Raw genomic sequence first — 19,663 nt, 5'->3', positions numbered from 1 at the left:
AAGTTTAGACAATGAGTTTCTGCTGACAAAACATTTCCATTAGGCACTGGGAGTACATTAATGATTGCTCTTTGGTGTAATTGTTCTCATGCTGCTCTATTAATTGGGCTTAAAAAGAATTAACAGTTATGTATTGCATTCTGTGTACTGTTGGAAATTGCACTGGAATCAGATTGACCTGATGAAGAGTAGTTTACAAATTGGAGGAATATTAAATCACAGATCAAGCACCATAGACAGAACTATCACATTGCCTCAAAGACAATGCTTTTTAATCAAAGCTGTGAATATATACAGCTCTTATAGGGATGCCCTTGTTGTTGTTTAGTCGTTTAGTCGTGTCCGACTCTTCGTGACCCCATGGACCATAGCACGCCAGGCACTCCTGTCTTGCACTGCCTCCCGCAGTTTGGTCAAACTCATGTTCGTAGCTTCGAGAACACTGTCCAACCATCTCGTCCTCTGTCGTCCCCTTCTCCTAGTGCCCTCAATCTTTCCCAACATCAGGGTCTTTTCCAAGGATTCTTCTCTTCTCATGAGGTGGCCAAAGTATTGGAGCCTCAGCTTCACGATCTGTCCTTCCAGGGAGCACTCAGGGCTGATTTCCTTAAGAATGGATAGGTTTGATCTTCTAGCAGTCCATGGGACTCTCGAGAGTCTCCTCCAGCACCATAATTCAAAAGCATCAATTATTCAGCGATCAGCCTTCTTTATGGTCCAGCTCTCACTTCCATACATCACTACTGGGAAAACCATAGCTTTAACTATACGGACCTTTGTCGGCAAGGTGATGTCTCTGCTTTTTAAGATGCTGTCTAGGTTTGTCATTGCTTTTCTCCCAAGAAGCAGGCGTCTTTTAATTTCGTGACTGCTGTCACCATCTGCAGTGATCAAGGAGCCCAAGAAAGTAAAATCTCTCACTGCCTCCATTTCTTCCCCTTCTATTTGCCAGGAGGTGATGGGACCAGTGGCCATGATCTTGGTTTTTTTGATGTTGAGCTTCAGACCATATTTTGCGCTCTCCTCTTTCACCCTCATTAAAAGGTTCTTTAATTCCTCCTCGCTTTCTGCCATCAAGGTTGTGTCATCTGCATATCTGAGGTTGTTGATATTTCTTCCGGCAATCTTAATTCCGGTTTGGGATTCATCTAGTCCAGCCTTTCGCATGATGAATTCTGCATATAAGTTAAATAAGCAGGGAGACAATATACAACCTTGTCGTACTCCTATCCCAATTTTGAACCAATCAGTTGTTCCATATCCAGTTCTAACTGTAGCTTCTTGTCCCACATAGAGATTTCTCAGGAGACAGATGAGGTGATCAGGCACTCCCATTTCTTTAAGGGATGCCCTTAAATCAACCTAAAATTCAGGAGCCTTGGTAATGAGGCTTAGTGTAAAAATATTTCCACTTCTGGCTGCAGATTGCAGGTGGAAGTCATATAGATGTGGAAATCTGCAGATGAGCAGGGAGATGCACTTTCACACAACTCAAGTGAAGTGTGCAAGACACTTTTCAAAAAGACCCTAGAATGCAGCACCTCTAAGCAATTTATCAAAGAATCCAGATATGTATCTTTAAGAATCATGGCTAATAATTTGTTGGATAAATGACTAAGACTCCTTGCCACAATCAAGGGCGTACCCACCATGCGGCAAGTTAGGGCAGCTGCCCTACTCTAGAAGCAGGGCTGGTGGGCAGAGGCGGAGCACAGCCCGGCGGAGCGCGAGTTCGCCATTCCCGCCGCACCGCGCCCCACCCTCCCTCCAGCTCCCCGGCGCGCCCTCAGGCAAGGCCAAGCGCGGCGGGGAACCAGGGAGCGCGGCGCGGTGGGCGGGAACGCCGAACTCGCGCTCCGCTGGGCTGGGCTCCGCCTCCGCCCACCAGCCCTGCTGCTAGGGAGGGGCACAGCCCGGCGGAGCGCGAGTTCGCTGTTCCCGCCCACTTTGTGGCCCCTCCCCTTCCGTGCCTTGGCCCCTCCCCTTGCCCCCCCCCCCTAGTTTTGATCCTGGGTACACCCATGGCCACAATCATAATTTCCTTTGATAGTAAATTGGGTACTTGACTACCTAACAGTTTACAAGCAAAATGGGGCCAGCCAAATATAAAGCAGTGATTTCTATATACTGTACTTGGGGATTCCTTAGGTATGCAGGAATATATAAATGTATAAATTAGAAAGAAGTCTTTAAAAAAACAACCACCTCAAAAACCGCCCAACAAAGTTGTGTTAAGTTTGTCAAATCTATGGCTGAGCAGTTGCAACAGAGAACATCAATTAAAGTATCGTTTGAGATAAAGGAGAGGTGGGGGGAAAAGAAACGAAAGGAACTAAAGAATGAATTGACCTGCTGAAGGCCCTGACTATTTCATTCCGATACTAGACGGGGATAATTCAGTGATAACGGAGGGGAAAAGAATGCATGCAGAGTGCGATATCAAACGCAGTCAGCCAGGCTTCCTCCAAAGTAAGCAGGGCACACTGGGAACATGCCCCTCCCTCCACCGGCCAAGATCCTTTTGCACGAGTACTTGCCGGGCAAATCCTATTACATCCAGCGGTGCTTACATCTGAGTAACTAACGGGACATATTACCGGGCCCGATCGCGAGGCTAAGCAGGCGGAAGCAGCGCGAGTGACGGCGAAGCTTCCTCATACGGCTCCCTTCCGAATCCGCCGCCGCCGCCGCGATTGGGGGCAGCAGCGAGGCGGCCTTTCCGGAGTTGCGCGCGCACCCGTCCGCGCTTGCAGCGTCATCCTGAGGGGCCGGTTTGAATGAGACCCCGAGGAAAGGAAGCGCCGCGCCGCCAGAGCTCCTTCTCGCTTCCTCTGCGCGCCCTGAGCTGCCGCTGCTGCCGCTCCTCTCCTCCAGCCTTCTTCCTGCAGGCTGCTCCCGCTCGCCGCCATGCCGCTTTTCACAGGTGAGCCTGCTCCGCCTCCCGCCACCAACGCCACGCAGGGGCCTAGTGCGGCTTCTCCTTCGTAGGCCTTGCTGGGGTCCTCCTGCTCCCCGGGCCGGGGCAGAGCTGCGAGGAGGAGGGGAACGGGCCGAGGCTCGCTTTCACGGGACTGCGCGGGCTGCCTTCTCCGAAGGGCCTTCCTGCCAACCAGAGACAGTGGGAAGGAGGGAGGGCGTTTTTTATCAGGCAGGTGCGAAGTTGGCTTGGCATTATGGAGACACCTGGCCTGGTGAGGGAGGGAGGAAGAACTAGGGGGTCGCTTATTGTTTGCAAGGGTCCCCTTCCTGTCCAGGAAAGTGGGGTTGCTGCACAGTAAGCATTCCTCTGTCTTCTCATGCACTGCGTAAGCCACCCATCCTGGATGGTTTCGAGTGGCAATCTTCAGCCTTGTCAGAATCTGGGCCCCTTTTGATCACAACATGGAATACGGGACCTTATTCTTAAGTTATTTTATGCATACACACATCTTCCTTCCTTTTCCCCAGTGGTGATATATGCCGCAAAGGAGAATATAGTGGGAGTGGGAGAATTTTGTTGAATGCTGCTAGTCATGCAGTAGTGAAGGGAGTTTTCCCTCTAGAAATCACCTTTGCATACAACTTTTAAGGCTAAATGAGTCCTTGTTCTCCTTTTCATCTAGCAGTTTTCTGTCTAGCCTTTTGTCTCTTAAAGTGAACAACAAAGTGATGGTTGGTGTTGATGCTAGTGGTGTGATCCATAAAGATCAGGACGTGGTGCATTGGGAGGTACTTTTGGGTCTTCTGAAGACCAATGGTTTAAGAATAACACTGTGGTGAATGTCTCAGCTTGCACATGTGAAAGCTTTGGTGGAAGTTCAAATAATGACCCAGTTCGCAAGTAATGATAAGCCAACCCATGGCTAAGCAAGAACCATATAAGATTCATTATTCTGCAAAGTTCTTGACTGCAGAATCCGTTGTGCTTGAATAGCGAATCTTTCCTTTAAATTTGTACTTTACAATATTTCATTGTAAAATGAAATATAAACCTCTTTAAGCCTTTTCAGTGTATACAGCATGTAAGAACTGCACATCACTGTACCATAACTTGACGGTCCTATTTTTCTTTCCTCCCCCTTGCAGTTAACGTAAAGTGGGGCAAGGAGAAATTTGATGGAGTGGAGCTGAATACAGATGAACCTCCAATGGTATTCAAAGCGCAGCTTTTTGCTTTGACTGGAGTTCAGCCTGACAGACAAAAAGTGATGGTGAAAGGTGGAACTTTAAAGGTAGAGTTTGAGAATAATTTTTGCCATACTTTTGTCATTGTGTGTTTTATAAATTTAGTGGATTACTGCAGTTCTTAGCAGGAGAAAACATATTGAGTTTGGCTTGTGGGATACAGGTAGAGAAGCACCAAAAAATTAAACAAAGCAGGTAACCATAAAGTGGTGCTTCCCTTTAGGTACTTATGTTTTGGGTATGGTAAGCTACTTGGCTGAAAGGAAGACTACTTCCTGTGTGCAATGTGATAACTAAAACTAGCATATTGATGCAAACCAAAGAGAGCTGGTCTGCTTTTGTGGTGTTTTAGAGAATGTGTGTGTATACCAATTCACCAAAATGGGCGCAACCCACCAAGCATTGCTTCCATGTGTGCCCTTTTCAAATGAACTAGAGCTCAGTAGTGCTTGGTAGGTTGCAAGAGGTCTATGCATGCAAATACATAGATACAAACACATAGACACTTGTTGCTTTCCTTTTAGTTTGATGCAGTGAGCTGATAATGGTAAAAACTATCAAATCACTCAAAACTTTAAGCTTTGGCAATTTGATGCCATGAGTATTGCAGAAAAATTCAGGCCTGTGTCTAGGACATTGAGAAACTATAATGTGTCCTAAATAGGGCAGCTATTGAGGAATGGTTGCAAAGCCTGTGTATATTTTGCCTGGAGAAGATTAAGACAAGACGTGAGAGCTGATATCTGAAGTACTGTTACATGCTGAAGATGGAGCAGACTTAGTGTCTGTTGCTTCAGAGGGCAAGACTGAAAGTGATGCTTGGAATTGCAAGGAAACAAATTTGGGCTATAATTATGTGAATACAGTGGTACCTCCAGTTATGAACTTAATTTGTTCCGGAGGTCTGTTCTTAACCCAAAACCATTCTTAACATGAGGCGCGCTTTCGCTAATAGGGCCTCCTGCTGCTGCTGTCAACTTCCACTCGCATCCCGGGGCAAAGTTTGCAACAAGGAGCATCTACTTCGGGGTTAGCGGAGCTCATTACCCGAAGTGTTCATATGGAGGACAGTATGTAACCCAAGGTTCCACTGTACTTCCTAATGTGTGAACTGTTCAGCAGTTCTTGTAGGAGGTGCCCATGTCTTCTTTGCTAGGGGTATTTAAACAGGAGAGGGATCTGTCAAGGATTGAGCAAGAATAACCTTGAGGAAGCAACCTTCACATTCCTGTCTCTAATATGTAAACACTTTTCTAGTTGCCTTAGCAAGTAGTAGCTGTCAGTAAATAATTCCTTCCTGGCTAGTTTAAGAACTTGCTTATTTTTGCAGGTAAATAACATGAAACACCTGCTATTTTATGGCAACTTATGCTTGTATATGGTTGAGAATATTTTCATGTATAATTGGAAAACCTATAAAACATGAAGCAGTCTTAGATACTACACTACTTGTTATATAGTTAATGGCTTGCACAAAGAATGGTATTAACAAATACAGTGGTACCTCAGTTTACAAACTTAATCCGTTCTGGAAGTCTGTTCTTAAACTGCAACCGTTCTTAAACTGAGGCGCACTTTCCCTAATGAGGCCTCTCACTGCCAGTGCCCTTTTACTGTTCGGATTCCGTTCTTAAAGGTAAATAGACCCCTGACCAGCCGTGACCGACTCTGGGGTTGTGGTGCTCATCTCGCATTATTGGCCATGGGAGCCAGCGTACAGCTTCCAGGTCATGTGGCCAGCATGACAAAGCTGCTTCTGGCGAACAAGAGCAGCACACGGAAATGCCGTTTCCCTTCCCGCTGTTGCGGTACCTATTTATCTACTTGCACTTTGACGTGCTTTCGAACTGCTAGGAGCTGGGACAGAGCAACGGGAGCTCACCCCATTGCGAGAATTCGAACCGCCGACCTTCTGATCCACAAGCCCTAGTGGTTTAACCCACAGTACCATCCGCGTCCCGTTCTTAGACCGAGGTAAGGTTCGCAAACTGGGACACTACTTCCGGTTTTGTGGAGTTCGTAAACCGAATAATTCTTAAACAGGGCTGTTCGTAAAGCGAGGTACCACTGTATTAATAATATTCTGAGTCTGTGGCTTGGACTCTAGCTTCCATTCTTTGAATGGGAAGGCACTCCATTTGTGGGATTAGATCCCCCACCTCTTCTTTTCCTTAGTGGCCCTCTACCTTCACATAGTTTTGAAGGTTAGGGGACCTTCGGGAATTGAATGGGAGGAGGACTGCAGCAGCAAGAAGGAATTGCTGAAAATCGGGGGGCCCACCTTGTGAGAGTGAAAGTGCTCATACAACACTTTGGGGGACAAGCCCATGTTTGCAGTTCCAAGTCGCTGCAGGTGTACTCCCCATCCATTATACTGCACATCTTCCGTCTGTTATGTGATAAAGGAATGCTCTGTGTGCACATAGGCTTTCCCTGTTTCATGTATTAAGTCTTTCTAATGGATGAGAGAGAGAGCTTTTACATAGGTGGGGCTCTATGTGTGTTCTTTAAACTACTGCACTGCAGTTCATATTGGTGCAATCTGCATAAAGTTATTTATGTTTTTGTTCTGTTGGAATGAATAGCACTTAACTACGTCTTTCTGGGGCCTTGGGTTTTGCAGCTACTAGATCTGTTGACTCATCTTAATATTATTGAAAGGACTTAAATTTGTTTTGTTTTGTTCAATAGGATGATGATTGGGGCAACATCAAAATAAAAAATGTAAGTATTGCTCAGTGACTATATTAGGCAATAAGTCTTTGATGTCTTGGATCCTAATTTTTCTTCAGTGAATGGGGCAGAGTTCACAGAATGAGACTTTTCTGCCTCCCCCTTCTCTCTACACTTTTGTGCCCCTGTCTTTTGTGCTTCTTTGGGGTTGGATACCCTTGGTAATGGTGTGGGATATGGTGTGGAAGCTACAGGTGGAGGGGAGTTTGGCAGAAATCACCCCAGAACAAGAAAAGCTTGTTCTGTATTTGCTACAATTATTCAGCTGTGAATGTGGTAGTCGGTTTGTTTTTGTTTTTTTTAAAAAAAGAAGCAGCAAGCATAAAGGTAGTAATGGAAAGTCAGACTTAATGGCTGATACCATTACTTAGTAACATTGAATGTTTAGTAAATAAAAACATCACTGGAAAGAAGAGAGGCAAGGTTAATTAAGAATATGGCAGAGCCTACATTTTTAAAAAATGAACTGGAATATACTGATAGTGCTCAATTATTATTTTTGAAAGATATTCCCTTACGTTCATAAGTAACCAAAGTGTTAAAGGTTCTAAACCACAATGCATTTTATTTTAATACTTCATGAAGACTGGAGTATGTTCTCAAACAACATTGATTTTCTTAATTGTCTAATTATAGTCATTGTTCCTTTTTTGAACAGGGCATGACCTTATTAATGATGGGTTCTGCTGAAGCGCTTCCGGAAGAACCAATTGCTCGGCCTGTCTTTGTGGAAGATATGACAGAAGAACAGTTAGCCTCAGCTGTAAGCATATTTTTTCATCCCTTTGCAGAAGTCTGAATGTACTTCCTCATATTGCCACAAGTTTAACTTAATAATGTTAGTGAACTTGCTTAGTTTTGTATGCCTGAGAAGGGTGTTTTAGAACAGCGTTTCTCAACCGCTGTTCCGCGGCACACTAGTGTGCCGCGAGACGCTGGCTGGTGTGCCGCGACGTGCGGCGACGAGAAGGGCGATTTGCATTGTCACATGCCTGGCGGCCGCCAATACACAACACTGACCCGCCGGAAAGGAAGCCGGCCGGGTCACGACGCGGGGCGAGCGCAGCTCTCAACAGCCACCACCACGGGAGGGTGGTTTTAGACAAACTTAAAGAAGCTGGCTGGATGAGCTCAACCTGAAACTTGCTGAGCAAAGGATTGTGCTGGCAGAGAAATCTGCGGCTTGTGAAGCCTTATTACAGGAGATTGCAACCAACACAGCAATTGGCAAGTGTTTCTTACAGTCATAATTATATAGTCAATATAGGGCGGCACAGAGTTAAATTTTTAAACTTTTTTAATGGTGGTGTGCCTCGTGATTTTTTTCATGGAACAAGTGTGCCTTGGCCCAAAAAAGGTTGAGAAACACTGTTTTAGAAAATCTAACAGTCAACTGCTTATTGCCTATTAAGCTAGAAAAATTTCAAAAGCAGTTTGTGATATGGTGTTGGGGTAGCTGTTTAAAGGAAAGAAATTGGATTCATTGGACTGCTGCAAACCTTTGCATAAGTCTTAAGATTGCAATACTATACTTGCTGGAAGTCAGCTCCATTGAACTCAATGGAACTGTTGAGTAGACTTGTATAGAATTGCACTTTGGATCCATAGTGGTGCCTTTAACTGTGTAAAAGCTGTTTTGTTTGTTTGTTTGTTTGAACAAACCACTTAATTTTGTCCACAGAAATGTAATAGCTGTTCATGTACTAGTCTTAGCTGTGCAAAAGTGCTATAGAACTAAAATGTTGAGAGTGCTTTTCTGGAAATCACTCAGGAAAAACTGCTGTAAAATATTCAAGCACTTTTATTTTTGTGGTAGATGGAGTTACCATGCGGCTTAACAAATCTTGGGAATACGTGTTATATGAATGCTACAGTTCAGTGTATTCGTTCTGTGCCAGAATTGAAAGAGGCCCTTAAGAGGTAGGGTTCATATTTTATTCAATGATGTTCAAAATTTTTATTAAATAGAGATTGTGGCTTTGGGGGACGGGCTTCAGTATGAGCACCTTATTGTTTTTAACATTCAACTTCTCTTAATGGGTACTAAATATATTTATGCTTAAAATTTGGTGGTAGAATTCAGATCTGGTTAGTGATCTGCTTTTCTGCAAGTAGACTTAAACACTATTATGTAATTATTTTAAAATTTGATTTATATTCCTATTCAATTTATTCCAGATTTTTTTTCTGTGTCTTGTTTGCCTAGTGCTCAATTTACAAAATGTAGCATATTCAGTATAGTAGCTTCTATGTTGGCTTTTAAGAATACTTATCAGGTTGCCAAATCCTAGAGTACTGTGATTTGAGATGCGATTGAGACTGATATATTAATGCTTTCATATTAAGTAGTTGGTGCAAAATTAATTTGCCATGCCTTTAAAATAGTGTTTTCATGCTTAATGTTACTTCTGTGTGTTCTTTACTGCCACTTTGCTCCCGCTCTTTGTGAATTCATCAAGAAGCAGAATAGGCAAAGGTTAGTCTTGTTAGCACTTTGGGAGGTAGGAATCAAATGAATGACCTGTATAACTTGCATATAAAACAGAGATTAATAGAAGTCATAACATTCTGAAGCATTCCAGATGGGTGAACAGTTCGGCTAAGCAGCTCTTTATGGACTCATTGCCCTTTTAAGGCCTTGATTTGGATGTAAAGGTGCTCTTGTGCAATTGAAAGGCAGTTTTGCTTTTGCAAGGTGGCTTTCTGTACTTTCTTCCTTTTCTGCTCTTTCACTGCAGTCCCCTGTGCCACACTCCCATGTTCTCCCAGACGGTTCCTTAACCCTTGGGTGTAGCTTGTCAGTGGGCATAGGAGACTGGTAGGGAGAGGAAGGGATCAGAAAGCCGTATTGCACAAGTGAAGTTCTGGTTGCTCATGTTTGGGCCCAAGCGCTTGGCTTTTACACAGCAACTCCATTTTTAGTATATCCTGAGATGGTAATGATAAATATGGAAGCCATGGTAGGTGATGGTTGTGCCCTAACTCAGTGAACTCAATGTGTATAGAAATGCAGTTATTTGAAGGCAGAATCTCTGGAACCCTGCAGAATAGAGAATGGTTTTATCTTGTGGTGTTGGGGAGATTCTGCATTGGAGTAAATTTGTGGCCTCAGTTCATTTCTGTGTACAGTGAAAGGAGCAAGAAAAGGAGCCTAACGCTGTCCCAATGTCACTGGAAGTAGAATTTTTGGGGTGGAATGGAGGAACAAATAATGAATAATCCAGACTTGGGGACACACGGATTCTGGAAACCTTGTGCTTTCCTCTGCACATGTGTGCTCATTGTTCTGCAGACACTAGATGACACTTTTTCATTATTATTTTAAATGGAAGCTGCCTCTGAGTTTCTACACATTCATTAGATAGTTTTGCTCCAAGTAACACAGTCCTGATAAAGTCCACCTCAGCATTATTTTTGTGTGAGTTGCCTTGATTCCAAGATCGAATTAAATAACATGTTTTAAACATCTCTTTAGATATGCTGGTGCCTTAAGAGCTTCAGGAGAAATGGCCTCTGCTCAGTACATCACAGCAGGTTTGTCTTTGATCATCAATGTAGAGCTTTCTGCTGCTTAAAAAAACCCCCTTTCTAACAGAATTTTAAGGATTCGATTCACTAGATTATAACTGAGGGGGAAACCAAAGGCAAGTGGTCTCTTAACAGGCAAAGAAACACATCTCACTGTCTTATTTTTTGTACTTCTGAAATGTCTAGGGTTGTCCCCACCCCAAATCAACTGTCATTTTGTTGAAACTGATGGGTCCCTTGCAACTCTCCAGTTCTATAATTCTATCAACAGTTAATAATGTTTCTTGAGTTTTCAAAGAATTTGAAATATAACTAATGATTTTCAAGTGTGTAGTTTTATAATTGTGTTTTAAGAGCAAAAATATCCTTATTCAAAGGTGCTCTCGAAGAGCTTCTGATAAATTTTGTAGTAACAATTGGCTTTTGGTGCCATGCAGGATTCTCATACATGAATCTCCACATGCAGCAGTTTAATCTGTTACAAGGGTGTGATGTGTTCAGCCCTGTTTTGCAGGTAGATTGTTTGGACATATAATGTAAAAAATTAAATAGCCCTGCACTAAAAGCAATACTATGGTATACAAGAAAAAGGGAAATATTTATTTGAAATATATAGTGTTTATTGTATCTGTTCCTTTAGTACTTCACAATTTAATGTTTATTCACTTTTAAAAACAACTCTGTTTTATTTTTAAGCTCTTAGAGATTTATTTGATTCCATGGATAAAACCTCCTCTAGTATCCCTCCCATCATTCTCCTCCAGTTTTTACATATGGCCTTTCCCCAGTTTGCGGAGAAAGGGGATCAAGGCCAATATCTTCAACAGGTAAATGCTTTTATTTTACTTTCTAATATTCAGGCAGCATATGTCTCCCCAAAATACATCTATTGTTCAACGAGTTTCATATGTTTCAGTTGTGAGGCAATAATTAAGTACAAACCTATGTACAGTTTGTGTAAACTTGAATTTAATGATTGTATTCATATGATTCTGTAGCAACTATGAAGAAAAACACTTTTGAAATAATGTTAATACTTCAGATTTATAACGTTTGCAGTAAACTCCAATTAGTATATTTATTGCAGCTTCTTTTGTCAAACTCGAGCTATCACTGTGCCAAACGTTTGCTTTTCCTGCTTCTTTCATAGGATGCCAATGAATGCTGGGTTCAGATGATGCGAGTCCTGCAGCAGAAGCTAGAAGGGATCGAAGATGACACAGTTATGGAAGTAAGTGGTCTTAGTCTTACAATCCTGGAGAAAATGGCATTAACTCTGTGCCCAGCCAAAAACAGCAACAACTTTTGATTTTGGCGCACACACAAAAAAACCCACATGCTGACTGTGTGCAAGTTTTGGGGTAAACCTTAAGGATTGTGACCTTTACTACATAATATTTTTAAAATATGTTTAGTATACTACAGTACTGCATAGCTTCATTTCCAGAGGCTTGCCAAATGTGTCTTTCCCCCTCAATTCTTTGAACAACTGACTGTAGTGGCAACAGAAACCCATCCACATTTTTTACTTAGAATTGAAGTCTCAAATATTAGCACTGTGCAGAAAAAACCTTGAGTAGCAACTACAGAAATAAGAAACTCAAGCTGTTGGATACACCACCATCAATAAAAAGTTGCTTTGATGGAGTATATCTGAGGTACATACGCATAGAAATTTCAGAGAGCACAACTGTCCTTATTTATCCAGTGTTCAGGAACTGCTTTAAGCTCACACAAGGGGTTTGTCCATGCAGAGCTCTCCTTCATATTGAAGAGGATGGGGGAGCATTAGAGCTCTCCTGTTCACTTAGAGCTCCTGACTGAGCTAACATAGCTTCTAAATGTGCTGGAAGCTGTCAGTCGGTGGCTTCCACATGTGGAGTACCCACTCGACCTGGCTTCACTTCCACTCCCTGCCTTCCTCCTTCCGTGTCCTCCAGCTGCTTTAAGCAATTTCACATAGGGAGAGGAAGTGGTCCACTTTTCAACAGCTGTCAAAGCTCAGGTCTGAACCCAGTCTTAATAAGTGCAATAATACTGAAGGTCAGGCATAACATTGTAGGCGTAAAGGAACTGAGAAGACGTAATGTGTCTTAAAGAAGCTCAGAATGAGAAGTCTGCTTCAGAGCACCGTTCAAAGTGTTGGTATTGACCTTGAAAGCCCTAAATAGCTTCGGCCCTGTATACCTGCAGGAGCTTCTCTACTTCCATTTTTCAGCTTGGACACAGATCCAGCTCCGAGGGTCTTCTGACGCTTCTCTCACTGCAAGAAGTGAAGTTATAGGGAACCAGGCAGAGGGCCTTCTTGGTAGTGGCGCCTGCTCTGTGGAACGCCCTCCTATCAGATGTCAATGAAATGAACAACTATATGACTTTTAGAAGACATCTGGAGGCAGCCCTGTATAGGGAAGTTTTTAATGTGTGATGTGTTACTGTGGTTTTACATTTTGCCAGAAGCAAATGGGTGGCATCTAAATAAAAATTGTATTATTATATTACTTCTTTGTTTTTACAGACTGACTCTGGAGCTTCAGGAGCAGCAGCAGCACCTCCTAAAAAGAAGAGCTTAATTGACCAGTTTTTCAGTATTGAGTTTGAAACTGTGTATCCTAAACGTTACTGGAAATACATGGAGGATGATGTTCATGGAAATAGCAACAAGGGCAGGGTTGGGATTTTACTGACACAAGAGGAAACATTTTTTTCTATGACGGGTGACTGTTAACAGAACAGAAATAAGGAATGGCAAGTGGATAGAGGGAAATGAAAATCTAAGTTTGGGAAATCTCCCAAAGTGGGAGCTACACAAACTTTGTTTGTTTGTTTGTTAGTGAATCTGGGGTAGGGGTGAGGAATCGGGGGCCTTCCAGATGTTGGACTTCAACACTCATCCACCCCTGGCAGCCTGGCCAGTGGTCACAGGCGATGGGAGTTATAGTACAGCAGTCTCTGGATGGTCACAGGTTCCTCATCCTTGATGTGATGTAGCAAGGTTTCAAATCAAATAAATACACAGCCAGCTGTTTTTGTTAAATATTTCCAAAGTTGCAAGGGGCGGGTGGCAGGTGAAGTTCATGCCAGGATGCGCAAATGTGTCCTATACAGTTTGTTAGCAGAAGAACTGGTCACTGCTATCAAAACAGCACCATTGTTTCACAGCAGATTAAAACATACTGAAATGCAGAGTAAGTATTGGCTGGCACTCGTTTTAACTGTTTCATTAAGGTCAGCAGTGTTTAAATAGAGCAGCAGTTCTAGTCTTTGCATATATATATATTTGTCCTTAACATTACGCAAAGCATGAAATGCACAGAAGCAGAAGAGGAGGATGTCACAAAAGGAAGAGAGAATCAACTCCAACTTAGTTGTTTTATCAATCAAGAAGTAAAATATCTTTTCACGGGTCTTAAACTGGTGAGCAACTTCACTTCATTGTCTCTGGAAGTTGCTTTCTTTCTATAGCACAGTGCTTGAAAGACCTTGCTTACTTTTGGCTGGCTTGAAAACAAGCCACAAAAAGTTGGTGGGGATAGGGAGAGAAAATTGTTACGTGGGTTGATGGGGCATGAAATGCAGATTTGTGTCCTGAACATATACTCCCAACTTTTAGGTGTCTTAATCTGTAAAGCAGAATTGCATTGCAAGTTATGTTTTGCATTTTGCCTTTTCTGTCTCATCCAATTACTATGTATCAACCATATCTTTAGTAGCTTAATTTTTTCTATGCTAATAAAGCAGAGAATTCAAGAGGACTCTCCTCCCTCTTGGTCTCTTTCAAGACTGATGTAGGTTTTAAGGTAGAAGGCTGAACATGAAATGTAGACTAGTATCACTAAGTGTGACTACAGGATTAAGAACGCAGAACAGATGGGGAAGACTGTCCAGACTAGATTGGGTTGTATGAGCAGATGTCTGATTGTACAGTGTGGAATGTCACCCTTTGCTTTTTAGTTCAAACTTTAAAATGCAAACTAAAAATAGGCATTTCAAAGACATCTCCAACTGTTCCATATCTTCCTATTTTTAATCTTGGTCTTGGTGATCACTTGAAAGTGCTCCAGAGATTATTGCATTTAAGACCCATCCATTGGTATAGGCTACATCTTATTTGGCAGAAACCAAAATAAAAGCAGGGAGAGGGCAAGTTAAGACACCAAAGCAGGGGTTTTGGAATGATCTTGTATGATGTAGTGTAGTATTATGTTTCTGTTTCAGCGTCTTCAAGAAGAAATTACCAAGCTGTCTCCAACATTGCAAAGAAATGCACTGTATATAAAATCTGTGAGTAGGTCTCTTCGTAGCCATAAAACCGTTTATGTTGACATTTTAGAGGTGTAGAGAATAATAAAGTTCAAAGACCCTACAATATCAATAGACTGGATTTTGTTGTGCTGCATGAATTGGAGAAGTACACAGTATACCAGTAATTCTAAGTATTATAATCTGATACCCCATTCCAATACTATAACAAAGTAGCTTATGGGAGTAACTTGTATCACCTGCACAATGTGTGTGTACCTTGCTGGGAGTGGAGACAGTGTTGGGGATGGGTAAATAGCGCAAACCAAATATGGTAACCTGATACTACTTGTACCAAAAGCTGTGTATTTTGTTTGCAGATTTTGCACATAATCCAGTTATATGGAATTCAGTCTTCTTATTTTCAGTGAAATTTCTTCTTGTAATCCAGGGTCATACAGGATATAAAGTTTAAAATGAATGCTTACTTCATTTGTTTCCACTTGCAGCTAAGTAGTTACTGCTGTGAATATTTTGCTTGTTTTAGTCCAAGATAAGTCGCTTGCCAGCCTACCTGACTATTCAGATGGTTCGTTTCTTTTACAAAGAGAAAGAATCTGTGAATGCCAAAGTTCTCAAGGTAGGTGTTTCATACATTATTATTATAATTATTTAAATTTGCATGCAGCCAGAAGATCCCAGGGCGGTTCAAAACACTACTTCAGTTCTGCTTTTTGATCCACCTGGTGGTCAGCAAGCTGCTAAGTGAACTTGGGTGTTTCCATGTCAATTTAAACTGTTGTGATAGGAGTGAAAGTTGAACCAGCATAGCCCATTTGATTAGGAGCATGATTTTTCTGCTAGAAAATGTTTCAGTACAAGGGATAGTATGAAAGCTGTAACATGACAAAACACTCTCCCGATATTCACAGAATATCTTTTTATATGTTAAGGCTAGGCTATGGAAAGGGCTATTAGCTCCAGCATATACTTTGTGTGCAAAAAGTTCCAGATTCAGTAACTAGAATATCCAGGTAGAAACTTGGGAGTTGTTGCCACTCAGGAGACAGTTCTGAGCTAGATGGCCTGACTCTGTATAAGGCACCTTGCTATGTTCATAAGTTGGTTTTTTGTTTTTGTTTTTTTTTAATAAATCCTGAGTTTTGAGTGAATAGACAACTTTAAATGTCTTAAATTAACTGCATTTAAAGCAGTCCTGGGAAATGGTGTCTGTGGTGGTCAGTTAGCTTCATATGATGCTTTACAGAGATGTTAAGCAAGCCTCTCTTCTAACTGCTCCTAGGATGTTAAATTCCCTCTTATGTTGGATGTATTTGAGCTATGTACATCAGAACTTCAAGAAAAGATGACCCCGTATCGATCAAAATTCAAGGAACTAGAAGACAAAAAAGCGAATCAGCAGCCAAAGAACGTAGGTGACCTATTAAGATTGGTTTAGCCGTGTACCTAATTTTCTTTTATACGCAAGCCTGAAATAAGAGCCAGCATTGGGCAAGTGAACCATTGTGACCCAAACATCATTTAGATGCTTTATAATAATGCTGCAATTTCAAAAATTTAAGACTTGAGTATCAATATTTGCTGTTGAATTTCATTAATTCCTAGACCTAGTAATTGTATTAACCACAATTTTTAAAAATAAGTATGCAGCTGACATTTCCCTCTGGCTGACAAAGACTTCCCTTTAATTTTATTTATGGGGAAATTAATGGATAATCCCACTTGTTGAAAACAGAGTGGCTAGTTCTTCATTGGTTGTGCTTCTTACTCTGGCTGTGATACTTTTGGAGCTTTTGTAATGCATTGACACACCATGTAATTTGCTCCAAAGACTTTTTAACTTTTTAGAAATCATTTCTCATTGACATTTCTCATTGAAATCATTTCTCATTGATCATTTATTAGGATGATATAAGTTATTTTATTTGTTAATGTATTTTAATGTATTTCTCTTTTGCCTTATATGAACATAACTCATGTAAACCATAAACATGTTTATTTTTTAAGTCTAGTAAAGGTGATGGTGCACAGAAGGAAGTTAAATACGAGCCATTTTCCTTTGATGATGGTAAGTGGAAATTGAAAGGACTTTGGATACATTTAAAATTGATTTTTTTCACCTTAGATAACCATAAGGCATTTAGGTATTGAAAATGGACAACAAAACACATAAGCATTTTTATTATTTCCTTGTCTGAATATCTGAAGATCTATATGACCAAGTGAGTGAAGGGTGTAAGTGGTGTCTGATGAATTGCAGAGCTTCATATTTGAATGGTACTTGATTGCAGGATCTATGCTACAAAAACTAAAGCTCACAACTGCTACAGAAATATAACAGGAAAGAGATCAGATGAGATCATGTCTTTGCGCCAGACAAGCATTTGATCTTCTACACTCTTTTTTGTTGTTAAAGTAGATGATTTTTAAATTTTATTTTGGCTTGCACTTATTAAAATGGAACTGTGTGGTTTTTCTATGCCTGTTGTTTGTTGTCTGCCGCAGGTAACAAGTCTGGACAAAAATAACACAGGTAGCAATGCTGATTTCTCCCCAAGCCTGTTACATGTAGTTCTGCTATTCGCTCGGGGTGTTTCCACAAATTTCCTTAACCCCAGACACTTTTGCAGGCAGTCTCTTCCTTCACATGCTTAATTTGGTGTCCTTGGGTGTGTGCTTATGTGGGGATAATGCATTCATGAAGAAAACTTACTGGAACCCAACTTTAATCAAAATGGTTTAAAATATATTTTGTATGAAATGGCTTAGTTGCATTTCCCCAGAGCAGGGATGGGGAATCTGTGGTCCTTTAAATGGATTAAGGATCATAGGAGTTGTAATCTAGCAGCATCTGGAGGGTGGTAATAATAATAATAATAATAATAATAATAATAATAATAATAATTTATTATTTATACCCTGCCCACCTGGCTGGGTTTCCCTAGCCACTCTGGGCAGCTTCCAACAGAATAATAAAATACAATAATCTATTAAACATTAAAAGCTTCCCTAAGCAGGGCTGCCTTCATATGTCTTCTAAAAGTCTGGTAGTTGTTTTCTCTTTGACATCTGGTGGGAGGGTGCCACTACCGAGAAGGCCCTCTGCCTGGTTCCCTGTAACTTGGCTTCTCGCAGCAAGGGAACTAACAGAAGGCCCTCGGCACTGGCCTAAAGCTCTAAAGTAGGGGTTGGGAGCCTTTTTGACCCAGTGGGAAGCCACTTATCAGTTCCAATTCTCATGGGTCAACTTTGGCAGGTCTAGACCTCTTGTCACAGTCCCTTACACAGTGCTGGGTGTCAAGTATTTTTGCAGCACTGGATGGTAAAGCTGCTTTCTGCAGGAATCCACTGTGCAATTAAGTGCCCTATGAGGAACTCGAGCTGCATAGCTGATTTAGCTGCTTTAGTATCTGCCTGACACTTGACACCACATGAGCAAGGTTTGGGGAAAGTAGGCTTGTGGGCCAAATTTGTGGGATGGAAGTTCACCATGCCTGCTGTAAAGATTCCTGTGGCAATCACAAAGAGACATGGGTAACTGTGCAGAGTTTACTGTAGTGTTACATTGTGGTCTTTCTCCCCCAGATATTGGCTCCAACAACTGTGGATATTATGACCTACAGGCAGTGCTAACACACCAGGGAAGATCTAGTTCTTCTGGACATTACGTATCTTGGGTTAAAAGAAAACAAGGTACTGAGGCAATTTTAGACACTAGCAAAATAATACTACATGAGGGGTGGCTGCTTTTATTGAATGATAAATTGGAAATCCTAACTGAATAGTTCATGTAATATGTGGTATCAATTTACTATTTCTTTTTCTTCACAGATGAGTGGATTAAATTTGATGATGACAAAGTCAGCATTGTTACACCTGAAGATATTTTGAGGCTATCAGGGGGTGGAGACTGGCATATAGCTTACGTTCTACTTTATGGGCCACGCAGAATCGAAGTAGTGGAAGCGGAAGCTGATGAATAGACTTCATTTTTACTATTTCTGCCTAGGTGTGAAATAAATTTCTTAACTCCAGAGCTTCACAGAGGCTGCAAATTTGGTTCATTCAGTCTACTGTCATTTGGAGCGGCAAGGAAGCAAATCAGGTTTTGAAACTGACCTCTGCACTAAAGTCACTACTACAGTCAGTCACTCAATAGTTGTTATATTTGAAATTGATTTTAGTTTTTGGGTTGCAAAAAAAGACCATTTTAAAACAACTAAATTTTAACAAAATTAGGCAGGCCTCCTGCTCTTTCCTCTAATGTTATCAGCAAGATATTTATTACACACCTATTCATGCATCATTTTGTTGTTAATTCTTGCATGGTTTCTACCAGTTCAGTAGCTGTCGATCCTTTCTATTGTGTCTTGACAGCTTTGTCAAGTGGAATATCAGTTGTTGACTCAACATGTAACAGTGCTGCTGCCCATAGCCTATGGGAATATGGCTACAATCACGTATTTGTCCAGCCTGATGTGCCAACCTGGTCTGTTCTGTTGCTGGCATTCCATGACTTTGAATAAATGGTGATCAGTAATGATGGTGCTTCTTACATAAATGTTTGGTGTTTTGTCTTCTTCATCGTACACCTCTTTGCTTGTATCCAATGCAGGGCTAAGTAAGCATCCCATCCAGCTTGGACAGGAAACCAAATAATACAGTTTAGATTAAGAACTGTGATTGAGTGGTTTAAATTGCAGTAGAGAGGAAGTGGTTACAGTGTTGGGAAATGGTTCTTATTAAAAACTTACTTGAAGAGGAGCAGTCTACCACCTTATACTGCATGCTGATGTTATATGCTTTTAAATGGGTTTCTCTAGGTTGGTGCTCTGTATAGAAGTTAATGTGTAAGCAGTCACTCACTTCTGTTCCACCATATTCTTATTCTTTTATCCTGTTCCTACTAGAAATCTTGCAGGCTTAATAGTTGGTACACTTCCCTAGTCCAGTCTCATCTCCATGGAATGTATACAGT

At 41.4% G+C, this 19,663-nt stretch overlaps 1 protein-coding gene and 1 long non-coding RNA gene across 2 annotated transcripts; one reads left to right on the top strand and one right to left on the bottom strand.

Annotated features, from left to right (window-relative positions):
- Nucleotides 1–235: 235 nt before the first annotated feature.
- LOC148684829 (uncharacterized) lies at nucleotides 236–2,712 on the bottom strand. Its single transcript, XR_015951665.1, has 2 exons — nucleotides 2,571–2,712; nucleotides 236–1,175 (listed from the first exon to the last, which is right to left on the bottom strand). It is a non-coding gene; the product is annotated as an uncharacterized LOC148684829 (long non-coding RNA).
- Nucleotides 2,713–2,743: 31 nt separating this feature from the next.
- Nucleotides 2,744–19,246, top strand: USP14 (ubiquitin specific peptidase 14). The gene is made up of 16 exons (XM_035125080.3): nucleotides 2,744–2,923; nucleotides 4,066–4,211; nucleotides 6,856–6,888; nucleotides 7,556–7,660; nucleotides 8,714–8,817; nucleotides 10,373–10,431; nucleotides 11,122–11,252; nucleotides 11,576–11,656; nucleotides 12,941–13,029; nucleotides 13,725–13,839; nucleotides 14,641–14,706; nucleotides 15,212–15,304; nucleotides 15,968–16,096; nucleotides 16,693–16,753; nucleotides 18,271–18,378; nucleotides 18,517–19,246. The coding sequence occupies exons 1-16, from the start codon at nucleotides 2,908–2,910 to the stop codon at nucleotides 18,666–18,668; spliced, it is 1,488 nt and encodes a 495-aa protein (XP_034980971.1). The 5' UTR covers nucleotides 2,744–2,907; the 3' UTR covers nucleotides 18,669–19,246.
- Nucleotides 19,247–19,663: the final 417 nt, after the last annotated feature.

The sequence above is a fragment of the Zootoca vivipara genome, chromosome 8 (genome assembly GCF_965207765.1).
Source record: "Zootoca vivipara chromosome 8, rZooViv2.hap1.1, whole genome shotgun sequence".
In the NCBI taxonomy this organism is placed as follows: Eukaryota; Metazoa; Chordata; class Lepidosauria; order Squamata; family Lacertidae; genus Zootoca; species Zootoca vivipara.
The sequence above is the reverse complement of the archived record's forward strand: the minus strand, read 5'-3'. Positions and strand labels throughout refer to the sequence as shown.